Source organism: Oncorhynchus keta, chromosome 34 (assembly GCF_023373465.1).
Source record: "Oncorhynchus keta strain PuntledgeMale-10-30-2019 chromosome 34, Oket_V2, whole genome shotgun sequence".
In the NCBI taxonomy this organism is placed as follows: domain Eukaryota; kingdom Metazoa; phylum Chordata; class Actinopteri; order Salmoniformes; family Salmonidae; genus Oncorhynchus; species Oncorhynchus keta.
This window is the reverse complement of record NC_068454.1, coordinates 43,906,634-43,923,106: the sequence shown is the minus strand read 5'-3', so window position 1 is coordinate 43,923,106 and position 16,473 is coordinate 43,906,634. Positions and strand designations below refer to the sequence as shown.

General features: G+C 42.1%; 1 protein-coding gene across 2 annotated transcripts in view; it reads left to right on the top strand.

The window, feature by feature from the left end:
* LOC118367559 (inactive dipeptidyl peptidase 10-like) overlaps nucleotides 1–16,473 on the top strand; it is a 320,765-nt gene that overhangs the window by 122,398 nt on the left and 181,894 nt on the right. Inside the window, exon 1 of one of the 2 annotated variants that reach the window (XM_052493924.1) lies at nucleotides 8,691–9,171. The exons of the other annotated variant lie outside the window; for it this stretch is intronic. Coding sequence (XP_052349884.1) covers nucleotides 9,106–9,171 — 66 coding nt within the window. The 5' untranslated portion in view covers nucleotides 8,691–9,105. Of the gene's footprint in view, nucleotides 1–8,690; nucleotides 9,172–16,473 lie in introns of those variants that run through there. 2 annotated transcript variants of the gene reach the window in all.

The following is a 16,473-nucleotide window of genomic DNA, read 5'->3' as shown; positions in this document are numbered from 1 at the left end:
CCTTTTCTCAAATTGTTCTCGCTTTAGTTTTTCCCGTACTGGAACTTCTGGAAAACATTGGTCTACGATTTGATCGTCCTTCACCCCTTTGTTACCCTTGTGCTCTGACACTTTTTGTGGGTTGGGTGCAGGAACGTAGCGAACAGTTCGATTGTAGCGGTAGTCATGTTGATGGCGACGTACTTTACAGTTATTTAGACCACAGAGGTTATTGGAATCATGGTTTCGAGGTAGAAACTGTTGTTGTACGTCATCTCTCAATGCTCCAATACCTGATAATGCACCCTCTAACTGGAGTGAGTGCTCCTGGTCAAACTTCAAAACCGAGTGGTCAGGGCTCTTAGTGTTGTGAACTTTTGATGCCTCAAAAGCTGTGCTTGCAAGCTCTCTGAGTTGTAAGATAGGCAAGCCAATGTGGGCGGCAGGGCCCAAGTAGGTAATAAAGGTGGGATACATGTTCGACAGGAACATTTGTTTAAAAGGTAACAGGTCTCCATGCCTGTTTCAGTGAGTAGGCCAAGTAAGTAAGCTGAACAAAGCCTATGATAGTAAGCTTGTGGGTGTTCATTCTGAGCTTGTTTCACTGTGTTAGCCAGTGAGCTATCGTGTTTGCGAGTCGCAGAACCACTGAATTATACTTTCAAAGCTGTGGCAAGTTTAGCGTAATCATTTAGCACGTGTTGCTGTTGTAGACTAATGACCCTTGTCACGTGTCTATTCGATGTTCGCTTCAACAGGTAAACCCTGTCAGAACCCGTAGCATTCGGGTATCCATCCAACGCGTCCACTATGTCAAGTAGAAACGTCTCAGTATCGTTTGGCTAACCTGGAACGGGGTCAAAGGTGGGGAAATTCTTGATGAGTTTGTCAAGGTATTCCGCGCCAAGCGGACGGAAAGGGTTGGCTTCATCCTGTGGAGAGATTGGGGCCGAAAGGCCAAGAGGAGAAGCCAAGCCTTGTTGTTGTTGGCCAAGAGGGTCAATATTACTCAGTGCCGAATGGCCAAGAGGAGAAGACTGTGGGACACATGAGGGAGGCAAGGTCTGAAACCTATCGTCTATACTCCTGTGAGTACAGGGCTCTGGTTGCTTGGATTGGTAGTCGCGCTGTAGAGCGTGACCATTCTGGACTTCCTCCAGATGGTACCTAAGGGTGGTATTCTGCTGCATTGCAGAGTCCACTTGAGCATTTAGAGTACTGATTTTGGACACCTGAGTGTCACACTTGCTCCTTTCGGTCTCAAACGTATCTGTCATGGTTTGCAGATAGAGGTCTTGAGTACGGAGAGATATTCAGTGATGAGATTTCCTCCGCTTGCTTAGAAATCAATATTTCCATCTTCATCACCTGAGTTCTCTCATCATTCATTTGGTCAGCGACTTCAATGAGTTCTGCTGATTTGTCATCCAACTTAGTCACTTTGTGATTGTGTTCACTAACGGGTCGTCTTTGGTCTGCAGCGTTTTGAGTAGAATTGTGTTACTTTGAGTAACGTTCAACAAAGCTGTATGCATGTTATCAAGTTGAGCGCTCCTGTTTGTAGATAACTCTTCAGATGTATCTAGTTTGGCGTGGACATCATCGTATTTAGTTTTGGCTAAATTGATGTGTTCCTGTAGCATATGATTTTGTTCCTGTAGAAGACGATTTTGTTGAAGAGCTTGTGCTTGTTCATCGTCATACGTTTTTGCAATTACACTTAATTGTTCAGTTTTCAAGCGCAGTTCCATAGCTAGCAGAATTTTTCCCTTTTCTGCATTTGTCATTGGTTTCCCGGTTCTCTCCCTCTGTCCCTTTATGTCTCCCATTACCTGCTCGTGCTTCAGCTGTGCACTGCGGTATTGGACAGATGCCAAACTTGGGTGGCAAGACATCAGGGCTAGACTGGAGAGAACCTTTACGAGGCCTGCGCCCGATGGTTGATTTTGGAAAGCGTTGTTGTCTGCTTTTCCACTAATGGCATAATTAGGGTTGGTATCGCTGCTGAGGTCAGAGATCAATCCATTTGCGGGTGGAGGTTCACTAATTAGCGGGCGAGTGGGGACTACCCTGGTTTTGTGATGAAGCAAAGGTGTGATTGAATTTATTCAAGGCATATGAACTAACAGGTTATAAAGCAAACAATTAAATTATATGGATTTTTTTCCCTACCTTGGCTTCCCCAGTGATTTTACCAACACACCACTATTGACTTTCACATTACTATATGGTAAATAATGCAAGCGACTTCAATTAATAATTTCTCTCAACAAGGAAAAAAAATCATTACCATATTCACAGAGAATACATTAAAAAGTATGGAGAAGCAATACTGCAAGCCACAGATTCATACGACTTGTCAAAAATAAAGAACTGATACTATATACTGTTTTTGGGGTGGGATTGGCATGGGGTGTGGAAGGTTTTATTCCTCATGTCTTACTCATTGGTAGGAAGAGGTTTGGTCCAAATCGGATGTTACAGTAGGTACTATATTTCATTTATATTATCTGAATCCTATAAATTAAAATGTCCAATTTTGGTTCAATTAATTTATCCAAGATAAAATGTTATTTCAGCAAAAGAATGTTTCAGGAATGCCAAACTTACCTGTTTCTGACTACAAAAACATATTCAGAAGAATCTGAGATGATGGGTGTCATGGCTTGCTGAAATGACATGACACCCTGATACCACACATCAAGAGATTTATGAATTGGTGACACTTTGACTGTAGGATAAAGCCTACAATGCACCTAGGCTTACATGATGATACTATGTGTATTACATGTCATATCTATCACAGAAATTGATGGAATGGCATGTCTCATTTATCACATGACAGCATCCATTACAGTATCTTGTCATTGTAATTTCCGATTATTCTGGTCATTAACTCTGCTCATTTTATGGCCATGTTCAAAAACTAAATTTGTTGTTGGAGGAATTATGTTTCTGGTAAATAGAGTATTCAAAACTATTGTATGGTATTGTACCTCTAACTTTACCTCACCCAGACCTTAACAAGTATTCACAAAACACTATTCATAAGATTGAAAATAGGGCTTGACAATACACCTTCAAAAAACTGGTATTGACAAATGAGGCTACATTGTAACTGAGACCAGGTAGGGATTATAAAATCCCTCATAGCTAACATATGTTCAAATAAGACATTGTTTATAGCAGCAGTGCAAAGCTGTCATCAAGGCAAAGGGTGGCTACTTTGAAGAACCTCAAATATACTTTGATTTGTTTAACACTTCTTTGGTTACTATGTGTTATTTGTCTTCATTATTATTCTACAATGTAGTAAATAGTAAAAATAAAGAAAAACTCTGGAATGAGTAGGTGTGTCGAAACTTTTGACTGGTACTCTCACGTTTCAGGTAAGACCCAAATGCAGACTGTGTCGAAGTAACAGTGTTTATTAAACCAACAGGGGCAGGCAAATGACAGGTCAAGGCAGGCAGGGGTCGATAATCCAGAGTAGTGGGGCCAAGGTAAAGGATGGCAGGCCCAGGGTCAGGTCAGGCAGAGGTCGATAATCCAGAGTAGTAGGCAAAGGTACGGGAGGGCAGGCCGGCAGAAAAGGTCAAAACCGGGAATAACAGGAACAATAAAGAGACAGGAACACAGGGATAAACACTGGTAGGCTTGACGAAACAAAACGAACTGGCAACAGACAAACGAAGAACACAGGTATAAATACACATGGGATAATGGGGAAGATGGGCGACACCTTGGGGGGGTGGAGACAAGCACAAAGACAGGTGAAACAGATCAGGGCGTGACAGGTACTCTACACCCAAAGTAAGTACAGTGGGGCAAAAAAGTATTTAGTCAGCCACCAATTGTGCAAGTTCTCCCACTTAAAAAGATGAGAGAGGCCTGTACTTTTCGTCATAGGTACACTTGAACTATGACAGACGAAATGAGAAAAAATAATCCAGAAAATCACATTTTAGGATTTTTAATTAATTTATTTGCAAATTATGGTGGGAAATAAGTATTTGGTCACCTACAAACAAGCAAGATTTCTGGCTCTCACAGACCTGTAAATTCTTCTTTAAGAGGCTCCTCTGTCCTCCACTCATTACCTGTATTAATGGCACCTGTTTGAACTTGTTATCAGTATAAAAGACACCTGTCCACAACGTCAAACAGTCACACTCCAAACTCCACTATGGCCAAGACCAAAGAGCTGTCAAAGGACACCAGAAACAAAATTGTAGACCTGCACCAGGCTGGGAAGACTGAATCTGCAATGGGTAAGCAGCTTGGTTTGAAGAAATCAACTGTGGGAGCAATTATTAGGAAATGGAAGACATACAAGACCACTCATAATCTCCCTCGGTCTGGGGCTCCACGCAAGATCTCACCCTGTGGGGTCAAAATGATCACAAGAAAGGTGAGCAAAAATCCCAGAACCACACAGGGGGACCTAGTGAATGACCTGCAGAGAGCTGGGACCAAAGTAACAAAGCCTACCATCAGTAACACACTACACCGCCAGGGACTCAAATCCTGCAGTGCCAGACGAGTCCCCCTGCTTAAGCCAGTACATGTCCAGGCCCGTCTGAAGTTTGCTAGAGAGCATTTGGATGATCCAGAAGAAGATTGGGAGAATGTCATATGGTCAGATGAAACCAAAATATAATTTTTTGGTAAAAACTCAACTCGTCGTGTTTGGAAGACAAAGAATGCTGAGTTGCATCCAAAGAACACCATACCTACTGTGAAGCATGGGAGTGAAAACATCATGCTTTGGGGCTGTTTTCCTGCAAAGGGACCAGGACGACTGATCCGTGTAAAGGAAAGAATGAATGGGGCCATGTATTGTGAGATTCTGAGTGGAAAACCTCCTTCCATCAGCAAGGGCATTGAAGATGAAACGTGGCTGGGTCTTTCAGAATGACAATGATCCCAAACACACCACCCGGGCAACGAAGAAGTGGCTTCGTAAGAAGCATTTCAAGGTCCTGGAGTGGCCTAGCCAGTCTCCAAATGTCAACCCCATAGAAAATCTTTGGAGGGAGTTGAAAGTCTGTGTTGCCCAGCAACAGCCCAAAAACCTCACTGCTCTAGAGGAGATCTGCATAGAGGAATGGGCCAAAATACCAGCAACAGTGTGTGAAAACCTTGTGAAGACTTACAGAAAATGTTTGACCTCTATCCTTGCCATCAAAGGGCATATAACAAAGTATTGAGATAAACTTTTGTTATTGACCAAATACTTATTTTCCACCATAATTTGCAAATAAATTCCTTAAAATTCCTACAATGTGATTTTCTGGATGTTTTTTTCTCATTTTGTCTGTCATAGTTGAAGTGTACCTGTGATGAAAATTACAGGCCTCTCTCATATTTTTAAGTGGGAGAACTTGCACAATTGGTGGCTGACTAAATACTTTTTTGCCCCACTGTATTCATCTGTATTTGATTTGAAAAGACCAGTAGTTTAATATTTTAATATATTTGAAAAGACACTTAGAAAATATGGGAAAATACTCAAATACACTGACTCAAATATACTCTCATGCATTTAACCCAGGTATTTGTTGTATAGCATAGTATTTGAATTGGTGTTTGAACATACTGCAGCTGACAATTTTTTTTATATATTTTTTTACAAATAACGAAACACTGAAAAAATACTTGTTTTGGGCGTTGTATTTGAAAATGCTCAAATACACCAAAAAAGTAGTTCAAATAGCAGATCCTCAAATACACATGTATTTGAACCCAAGTCGGATCATTAGGAAATTTCTTCCACATATTTCCAATATGCTCTGACTGTTTTCCCACTCATATTGTCAGAGAGCTGGAATAAAAGAAAAGTACACTATAAGCCTTACAAAAGTATTCAGTCCTCTAGGTCATCAGGCTGCTGATTATTCCGCACGCCTGTCACCATAGTCTTGCGCACCTGCGCCTCATGACACTCACCTGGACTCCATCACCTCCTTGATTATCTTCCCTATATCTGTCACTCCCCTTGGTTCTTTCCTCAGGTGTTATTGATTCTGTTTTCATGTCGGTGCATTGTTTGTGTTTCGTGTTCATTGATTTTTAAATTTATTAAAACACTCCCTGAACTTGCTTCCCGACTCTCAGCGCACTCATTACAAGACCCTTTGGATTTCTTCGCATTTTAGTGTGTTACAAGCTGGGATTAAAATGGATTTAATTGTATTTTTTGTCAACAGTGTACACAAAATAAACCCTGTTTTTCAATTTTCACCTAAAATGACATACCCAAATCTAACTGCCTATAGCTCAGGACGTGAAGCAAGGATATGCATATTCTTGATACCATTTGAAAGGAAACACCTTGAGGAGATGTGAAAATAATGTAGGAGAATAACACATTAGATCTGGTAAAAGCAAAAAACATGCGCTTGTTTTGTTGTTGTACCATCATATTTGAAAGGTAAGAGAAAGGCCATAATGTATTATTCCAGCCCAGGAGCAATTTCGATTTTGGGTGCAGTGTATGTGAAAGGTTTTAGACTGATCCAATGAACCATTGCATATCTGTTCAAAATGTTGTATCATGACTTCCCAAATACATGTTCAAGTTCATAATTGTGCACTCTCCTCAAACAATAGTATGGTATTCTTTCACTGTAATATCTACTATAAATTGGATAGTGCAATTAGATTAACAAGAATTTTAGCTTTCTGCCCATATCCGATATGTCTACGTCCTGGGAATTTTGTTTGTTACTTACAAACTCATGCTAATCACATTAGCTTACAGTAGCACAATCGCCCCGAAGGGAGGGGGGTGATCCCGTAGAGGTCAGTCATCGTCAAGTTAATAATTATGATGTGGATTGTGTATTAACCCACCCAGACACATCAAGTATACAGTTGTCCTTCTAAACTGAGCTGCAGGACAAGAATTAAACTGCTCAGTGATGTTACCATGAGGACATTGGTGATTTAAAACAGCTACAGAGGTCAATTGCAGTGCCAGGAGAAAACTGAGGATGGATCAATAACATTGTAGTGACTCACAATAATGACCTAAGTGACAGAGCTAAAAGAAGAATACAAATATACAGACTAAAAATATTCCAAAAACATGCATCTTGTATGCAACAAAGTACTAGAGTAATGCTGCAAAAAATGGTTAAGGAATACACTTTGTGGCCTAAATGCAAAGCCTTATGTTTGGGACAAATCCTACACAACACATATGCCTCTTTATTGTCGTGCATGGTGGTGGCTGCATCATGATATGGGTATGCTTGTCATCAGCAAATACTGGGGAGTTTTCCATGATAAAAATAAATGGGTGGAGCTAATTACAGGCAAAGTCCTAGTGGAAAACCTGCTTCAGTCTGCTTTACACCACAGACTGGGAGAGGAATTCACCTTTAAGCAGGACAATGACCTACAACAAAAGCCCAAATCTAAACTGGAGATGCTTACCAAGAAGACAGTGAATGTTCCTGACTTGCCAAGTTACAGTTTTGACTTAAATCTGCTTGAAAATCTATGGGAAGTTTGGAAAATTGCTGTATAGCCATGATCCCCAACATCTTGACCGACCTTGAAGGATTTTGAAAAGAATAATGGAATAATATTTCACTATTCAGGTGTACAAAGCTCTTAGAGACTCACCCAAGAAGATTCACAGCTGTAATCAATGCCAAAGGTGTTTAGTTATTACATCTGTTTTACTCTTTATTACAGAGTATTTTGTGTAGATTGTTAACAAAAAAAAATATAATGGAATCCATGTTAATCCCACTTTGTAACACAATAAAATCTGAAGAAATCCAAACGTCTGAATAATTTTGCAGTGCACTGTATATATTTTTTTGCAACGTCAATTGCAGGTATAAAGCTTCTTGATCGAAGCCTAGCTCGAACGCGGTAGATAGAGTATGGAGGCACAGATTTAAGTGATTAAACACTATCTATTCTTTATTTTAGAGGTGGCTGGCTCATGTTATTAACAAAGGTTTTAATTGTGTGGGGCTTCTTGTAATTTCCCAACCAGCCTATAACCTTGTCAAAAATGTTTCTCTCAAACGCTACAGTGAGTTTGATGTAGCTGTCTTCAGATTGGCATAGCCGATTGTACAAATGCACAGGCCACTCAAATAAAAATTGACAACAAAACGAACAACAATTTTAAGCTCCACACTAACCAAGAGCCGCTTCCCATAAAACATATTGGACCAAAAATAAATGAACTCAGATTACGTCAGTGATCATTCCTTTTTGACGGGGTGGTATCGTAAAAGCAGGATGTGTTCGTTGTGCGTGACAGCGCGTTTGCACTCAATGGAGATAAATGCGAGGCACTGTTCAGATCGTTAGCACCATGGACAGCACGCACAAAGCTCAGTTGCTGAACATGATTGATGATTCAAACTGATAAATATTAGCCAACCAATAGCTATAGGCCGGCATTACACTGCAGCCTACCACTACTATCATCAACTGTAGCCAACACGCATAATGGTTAAACTAGTAGGACTTGTAATGGCTATATTCTGAAATAGTACAACTAAAAGATGTGGAAATAATATGCCCATTTGAGCTCTGTTGGATCTTCATTAAGTGTATATTATGTCAAACACGTAATCACACCCCCACCCATTTTGCCGTGGGAACGCATCAGACCACTCCGATGCCCCTTCCCCTCCTCCCCCTCCCAGTTCCCAAACCACACCATCACCATGGATCACAAAGACAGACAAGGAGCGAGTAGTTAGGATCCCCTCGTTTGTCGCTTTCAGAAAGATAGAGGGCTATAAGCAGCCAGTCTACTTGATATGTTTCTATGTATTTATTCTTATTATTCTGACGAATCGATATTTTTGCCCACTCTATTTGACATAATAAGGAGAGACAACCAGCATTAGAAGGGTTCTTGTCAGACGTTCTAAGACTTCGCAGAATTCATTCGTGACGGACCACATTGCTGCATGCCTCCTGCTTAATTAAGATTCTGCAATTGATAAACCGGCGCCTATACTTACCAGGCAGTACGAGGACATCACGATCGCCGTTTTGACTAATCCACGGGGCAGTGGGCTCTGACTGCAGCGCATCTTTAGGATTCTCAGCGAGTTGACTCCAAGTTTCTATTACAAGGAGTTTGCAATGACAGCCACGAAGGAGCAGCAGCCGAATCAGAGACAGAAGCCACCGCCGAAGGATGACGAGGAGGTGGGCTTGCCAGTCTATATATTTGCAATGATCTGTGGTTAGGCTATTGAAGAGTTAATGAGCTAATTTCTATTCTTTGATAATACATTATCCATCTAGTTTGTGTATTCTAGACTACAAGGTCAGTTAGGCTACAATTCTAAAATTAGATGGCCGCAAATGAATGCCGGTTGTTGTGTGTGGCAGTGTGTGAGAAATAGGGGTCATATAACACCTGAATATCCCTACTTTCTATATTTTTGAACATTTCATATTCAGGAACATATCTCCTAGTCTACAGCAAGGAAGTGCAGTGATGTGTCTTTCACTGGATATGTTGCGTCTTCACTGTCTGCTATTAGAGATCCCTGTGTCTTATTTACCCTATCAGTGATTGCTTTCTGTCCACGCGCTCCCTATTGTGCGCGAATATTGCAAGACAAGATTCAGGACTTATCAATTAGTGACTCTGTAAGAAGACCTCGTCAGTTGTCAAGCCGAGAATAATGAGTGCTCTCGTAGAAATCTGGAGGAGAGGGGGCGGGGGTGACCGCACGGTGTGCGTGCTCGGCGGCTCGCGGGAGATTGTAATTCAACCTTTGCCTCGTAACAGCTGTCCGCAACACACCACCTTGACAGAGAACAGCCGCGGAGAATCACTCTGAAAAGAGTCTACCCCCCCCCCCCCACACACACACACCGCACAAGACTTGCAGCAGCTCACCTTAGTAACTGTTTTCTGTATTTTGGGCACGTCAACCACAATTATCCGAGAGGCAGGGCTTTCTTGTCAGTGTGTTCATGCAGTACAAATAGCCCTCTGAGACCGTGTACCAGCCCGCATCTGCAATGCTTTTTATCCGGAATTTAGTATGTTTCTAGTTAAGAATTTCAAGGTGTGATATCTCTGAATGGAAGAATTGGTGGAGCAGTAAGTTGACAACTAGGTTATTGCTTCTAGTTACGTCAACTCTGGGCGCTAATAATTGATTTTGCCTCCCTAAATGTTTAAATAACCCTCACATGTTGCACCCGGCAAAGGGATCTTCCAGACCATTGCTATCTATCTGTTTTGACGTGGGAGTTATCTTACTGTATATTATGCCCAACATCTGTGGCCTCCACCACCATGTTCATTTTAAATGCCACATTTCCGGTGTCCCTTGTGTTGGGGTCTTGCGGGGTTCAACACCATGGGCAGAGCTCATATATAGTCCTACTACTAGAAATCTAAGACTGTGGGCAAATATTCCTCTTGTGCTGAGGTATCTTTTATATTCTTGTAATTACAATAAAATACTGTGAAATAAAAACCTCTCCCCTCAATGAATTTGAGTCTGAACGGAAAATCAACCACACTGTAATAGATACCAACCAGCATACTTTATTGTATCTCTGAAATGCTGTTTTTCCCAAACCCTGAAAACTCCTGCTTTGATTGAATGATGTTGTGTTGGGGTACCATTGCATTTCCAGACTTGAGCTCAAGTAGTATTTGATATGAGATGGGTTTTGAATGGGCCTGCCTGGAGTGACAGATGGGCAGGGTTCGCACTTTATTTTTGCACTTTTAATTGGTTCAATTGTACCAGGCATGCTCAATCAAGTGCATCACTCATTTAAAAGTAAATAAATACTACTTGAACTGAGGTATGACTAATTCATTGACATGACAAACATGCAAACACTGAAAAGGGATTACCATGAATTTGACAGCAAGTCACAGGCAGCTCCACAATGCAGCATCGTTTACAGTATGCTGCAGTAAAATTGTTTTTTACTGGTGATAATATTTAAAATAATATCTAAGATAACATCTCAAATTACCGTACAATTTACAGTGTAGGCTATACACTGGAAAGGGGTTGCCATGAATTTGACAGTAATTTACAGGCAGCTTGTGGCAAGTAAAATGCAGTATTTTATATTACAGTAGGTGTACTGTAATATGAAATACTGCATTTTACTTGCCACGAGCTGCCTGTAAATTACTGTCAAATTCATATGGTATCAAAACAAGTACTGTGTAATGACACACAGTACAATACCGTAAAATGTACTATATTATACTGTAAAAAAGTATAAATGCTACCATAATCAGTATGAATGAATTAATGGATGAATTAATCAATTTCATTGAGTGGAGGGGTTTGTATTTCACTTGATCTTATGGTAATTAGAAGGGATTGGTGCAAGTAGTTTGGCTGCTAGATAAAGTTAAAGTGTTTACACATTATAGCATATCAATGAATAGTTGGTGTTTTATATCACTTGCAACTCTAGAGGCCTTAACAAATGGTTACAAACTGGCAGCGACTACAGGACAAAACCGACCAAAAGGACATGGCAAAATACTCAACCGTTTAAGACTTGGGCCACTTCAATGGTTCAAGACTTGCTGCCACTTCAATCTGTCCCTTATATATTTTAAATGAATAACCACGTAGGAATTAAATTGGTACAGCAATCTCACTCACGGGTGCAAAAAATATAATAAGGCACACCTCAAAATAGGTTATTGAGCCAGAAACAACAATACCATGCATCCACTAGTGGTCAAAAGGTTGTTGGCGCACTAAAGATACGGTACTGTATTCTGTGTGGTGGAATTACAGTACCTTTTCAATTACAGCAATTCCCGACAATGTACCATCATTTACAGTATACTGTAGTAAAACGTTTCAGAGATTTTTGCTATTGGTTATACCTAAAATTACAGTATAAATTACAGTTTCCAATGCCACAAAAGATACCCATACACAATGCCACAAAAGCATTTTTTTGTTCAGAGATTATGTGAGGCAGTAACTGCACCTGACTCTCTGACAGCCCTAGCAGATCAACCATCCACAACATTTATTGAGTGCATTCAGAGAGCGAAGGTCGAGAGCCATGCATCCACCGAAATATGACCTTGCCAAGCTGCACTGCTTCTTGACGCACTGCTCGCTTAATCCGGAAGCCAGCCGCACCAATGTGTCTAGGGAAAACACTGTCCAACTGGCGACCGTGTCAGCATGCATGCACCCGGCCCGCCACAGGAGTCGCTAGAGCGCGATGGGACAAGGACATCCAGGCCGGCCAAACCCTCCCCTAACCCAAACGATGCTGGGCCAATTGTGCGCCGCTTTCATGGATCACCTGGTCGCGGCCGGCTGCAACACAGCCCAGGCTTAAACTCAGATCTATAGTGACACTTCTAGCACTGAGATGCAGTGCCTTAGACCACTGCGCCAATCGGGAGGCACAGAAGGAGATTCTACCTTCATTCTGTTACTAAACTTCGCATCTACTCAGTTCTTCCAGTAAATGTGTTGTTGTGAAATTGTCACGTAGAGTAGGCCAGAAGGCTAAACTGGATAACCTAACCTCTATCAAAATAAAAAGATGGCGGAGCCGCAAAAGTTCTTCTGTGCAAAGGTGTTTATTTACAAGTGATTCCGGAACAAAAAACAACAGTACTGCCATCAACGTCTACCTTATGGGACAGCTTAAAAATAATGCTGCCCCATCCACAGCTCAATCCAAAATTCCCCTCTATGACTGAAAGAGAGGCTCCTTTTGTAGGGCTAGCCCCTCCTCTCAGAACAATTAACCCTAATTAATTAATCAATTAACAATACAAACCTACATTTTCCATGAACTAAACATACTAAAGGATATACATTGCAACACGGTTTTAAACAATATCACAACATAACATTTACAACATTACATCACTACTGACAATATCTTTCAATATGCCCATATGCATTAATGAGCCATTTGGGACAGGCACTATAAAGCCAACCCAATTCCCTTAGCTCGGGTCCTTTTCCAGCATACCCGGAAGCTACAGAGATGGAGAGAGAGGAACAGAACAAACAAACAATGCGCTCATCCACAACATTGATAAGTATAATAATTATTGTATCTCTCAAATATGAACATTGACAAGTGTGAAATGCATGCACCAAGACAGAAGTTAATTTGTGTGTCGACCCACATTGTTAACTTATCTTATTGGATAAGGGAGGAGTGATGAATATGTGTGTGCGTTAAAGAACCAAATGCTGCCCGCGGCCAGTGACTGACTTCTACGTCACAGAAATGTTTTGTGTGTTTTGAAGTAGTCTTTATGCATAGAGTTGTATGGTTTGTTAAACTCTGAAATTAATGTTTTTTGTTCGTCATATATTTTAAAGTGAAACATCTGAGTCTCAGTGTATTTCCGTTATCGTGGTATTGCCCACACTGTAAAATACAAAAAAGGGTATATTCAAAAGTAACATATTATTGTTATTTTATATGCATTGCTTTGTTTATGGCCATGCCATTTTATATATTTCTATATATATATTATATATTTATATATAGTCTACAATCAGAAAGATACATCATACTGTCATGCCCTGAACTTAGAGAGCCTTTTTAATGTTTTTTTTTTGTTGGTTTGGTTAGGGTGTGATTTGGGTGGGCATTCTATGTCCTTTATTTCTATGATTTGTGTTTCTATGTGTTGGCCAGGTATGGTTCTCAATCAGGGACAGCTGCCTATCGTTGTCTCTGATTGGGAATCATACTCAGGTATCCCCTTTTCCCTCCTTTCAGTGTGGGTAGTTGACTTTGTTTGTGGCACTTAGCCCTGTAAGCTTCACGGTTGTTTCTGTCGTTTGTTGTTTTGTTGGCGACATTTTAAAATAACAAAAATGTACGCTCACCACTTTGGTCTAATTCCAATGACACCCGTGACAGAACTACCCAACACCAAAAGACCAAGCAGCGTGCGCCAACCTGGAGGACGAGCTGGACCGGGGAGGAGAGAATGGCAGGGGCCAAGTCCCGGTCACGGAAGCCCGAGAGGCAGCTCCAAAAAGTTTTTTTGTGGGGTGGCACATGGGAAGATTGGCGGAGTCGGAGTTTAGACCTGAGCCAACTCCCCATTCTAACCGTGGGGAGCATGTGACTGGTCAGGCACCTTGTTATGTGTTGATGCGCAGGGTGTCTCCAGTGAGCATTCACAGGCCGGTGTGCTCTGTGCCAGCGTCCCGCATTTGCTGGGTAGAAGTGGGCATCCAGCCAGAACAGGTTGTGCCAGCTCTGCACTCGAGACCACCAATGCGCCTTGACGGCCCAGTGTATCCGATGCCCGCCCCACGCACCAGGCCTCCTGTGTGTCTCTCCAGCCCGATGAGTCCTGTGTCTGCTTCAAGGACCAGGTCTCCTGTGTGTCTCCCAGCCTGGTGAGTCTGGTGCCTGCGCCCAGGAAGAAGCCTCCAGTGATGATCCATGGCAAGAAGCCTCCAGTGATGATCCATGGCACGAAGCCTCCAGTGATGATCCATGGCACGAAGCCTCCAGTGATGATCCATGGTACGAAGCCTCCAGTGATGATCCATGGCACGAAGCCTCCAGTGAGGAGTCATGGCACAAAGCCTCCAAACACAGCCTCCAGTCCGGAGCCTCCAGCGACGGTCTCAAGTCCGGGGCCAGCAGCGAGGGTGCCCAGTCCGGGGCCAGCAGCGAGGGTGCCCAGTCCGGGGCCAGAAGCGAGGGTGCCCAGTCCGGGGCCCGCAATGAGGGTGCCCAGTCCGGGGCCCGCAGAGAGGGACCCCAGTCCGCGGTCCGCGGCGAGGTTCCTCACACCAGAGGTGCCACCAAAGTGGTGTGAGCCAGAGGTGGAGCGGGATCTACGTCCCGCACCAGAGCTGCCACCGAGGACCGATGCCCACCCAGACCCTCCACTAAAGGTTCAGGTTTTGCGGACGGGGTCTGCACCTTGGGGGGGTTGGTCAGGGTGTGATTTGGGTGGGCATTCTATGTCCTTTATTTCTATGATTTGTGTTTCTATGTTTTGGCTGGATATGGTTCTCAATCAGGGACAGCTGTCTATGGGTGGGAATCATACTTAGGTCGCCCTATTTCCCTCCTTTCAGTGTTGGTAGTTAACTTTGTTTGTGGCACTTAGCCCTGTAAGCTTCAAGGTTGTTTCTTTCGTTTGCTGTTTTGTTGGCGACATTTTAAAATAAAATAAAATTTACATTCACCACGCTGCACTTTGGTCTACACCCGTGACACATGCAAATAAATCACTTTCCATTGAAAAAGGTAAGCCAAGCAAACACATAATAGGAGCTTCATGTAAAACAAAGGGCTCCTATGGAAAAATGGTGAATTGCAGCATCACTTAGCCTGAATTCAAACCACTCTCCCCCTTCCTCCCCACCCCATACAATAGATGACAATACCAGTAATGGTACCATCAATGGATTACTGGATTACTGGCATTGTTACCATAAAACTGTTTTGTTTAAAGTAACTTAATGTCAGCCAATTACCTGTAAGTTACTGTAAAACTACGGTAATCTTTATCATATTTCCCAACATGCTCTGAATCCTTTGAACAGGATTTGTGGGTATTTTGTGAAATGTAATGAAATTTTGCATCCCTGCTTGCAATCCTTATGTGGATTGTATAACATGCTGACCACACCTCTGAGGTCGCGTGCGCGAGCATTGCAAAATACATTTAAACACACGTTATTCACTTATTGCAACCACACTGCTCGCACGCGCCAACGAGCGTCTGCGTTGCCATGCGCTAAAATAGAAGTCAGTTCTATTTGTGGCGCTGAACGCGGTGCAAGTCCTGCCTCTCCCATCTTCTCGTTGGTTTATAGAAGCAGATACCGACGTGCTATCTCCTCATTGGTTAAACCCACTTGGGGGATTGAAAGATGAACTGAGTTTGGTCGATCGTCATGGTAACTATGAAAGTTAGATGCCATTCTCCATATAAAGTCCAACGATGAAAAAGCCCGGAAGGAAGAGAGAGAACTAAAAACGATTCGGTTGACCGTTTTAAGTGTGGATTAGTAGTCGGAGTAGAGGACCTTGTGCATTTTAGGTAAAATAGCTACTTAATGTTTATATCCCAAGACAAATTAGCTAGCAACAGCAAACTAGCTAAATAGGACAACTTAGCTAGCAACTGCAAGCTAGCTAGCTAAATTTACATAAATGTTTAATGCTTTTTGATCTGTCCCCAAATTAATATAATTGATTCAGAGTTTGTTTTGATATTTCAACCTTTGTGTCGTGATCGCGTTTGGTGTGGGGGGACAAAATCAATTTGCGCATTTTGGCGCACAGGCACGGCCGGTTTGGGTACGGTGTAAAACATTCATGAGGCCTTATGTGTTAAATAATTACATTTTAATGAGAACATATTCATTTAGGATCTCACTTGGTGAAGGCCACAAGACTGAACATGGATGAATGCAACAACCATGTCTCTGGTGCTAACAAATACAATAATGAGTGGTAACTCAACAATTCATTCCA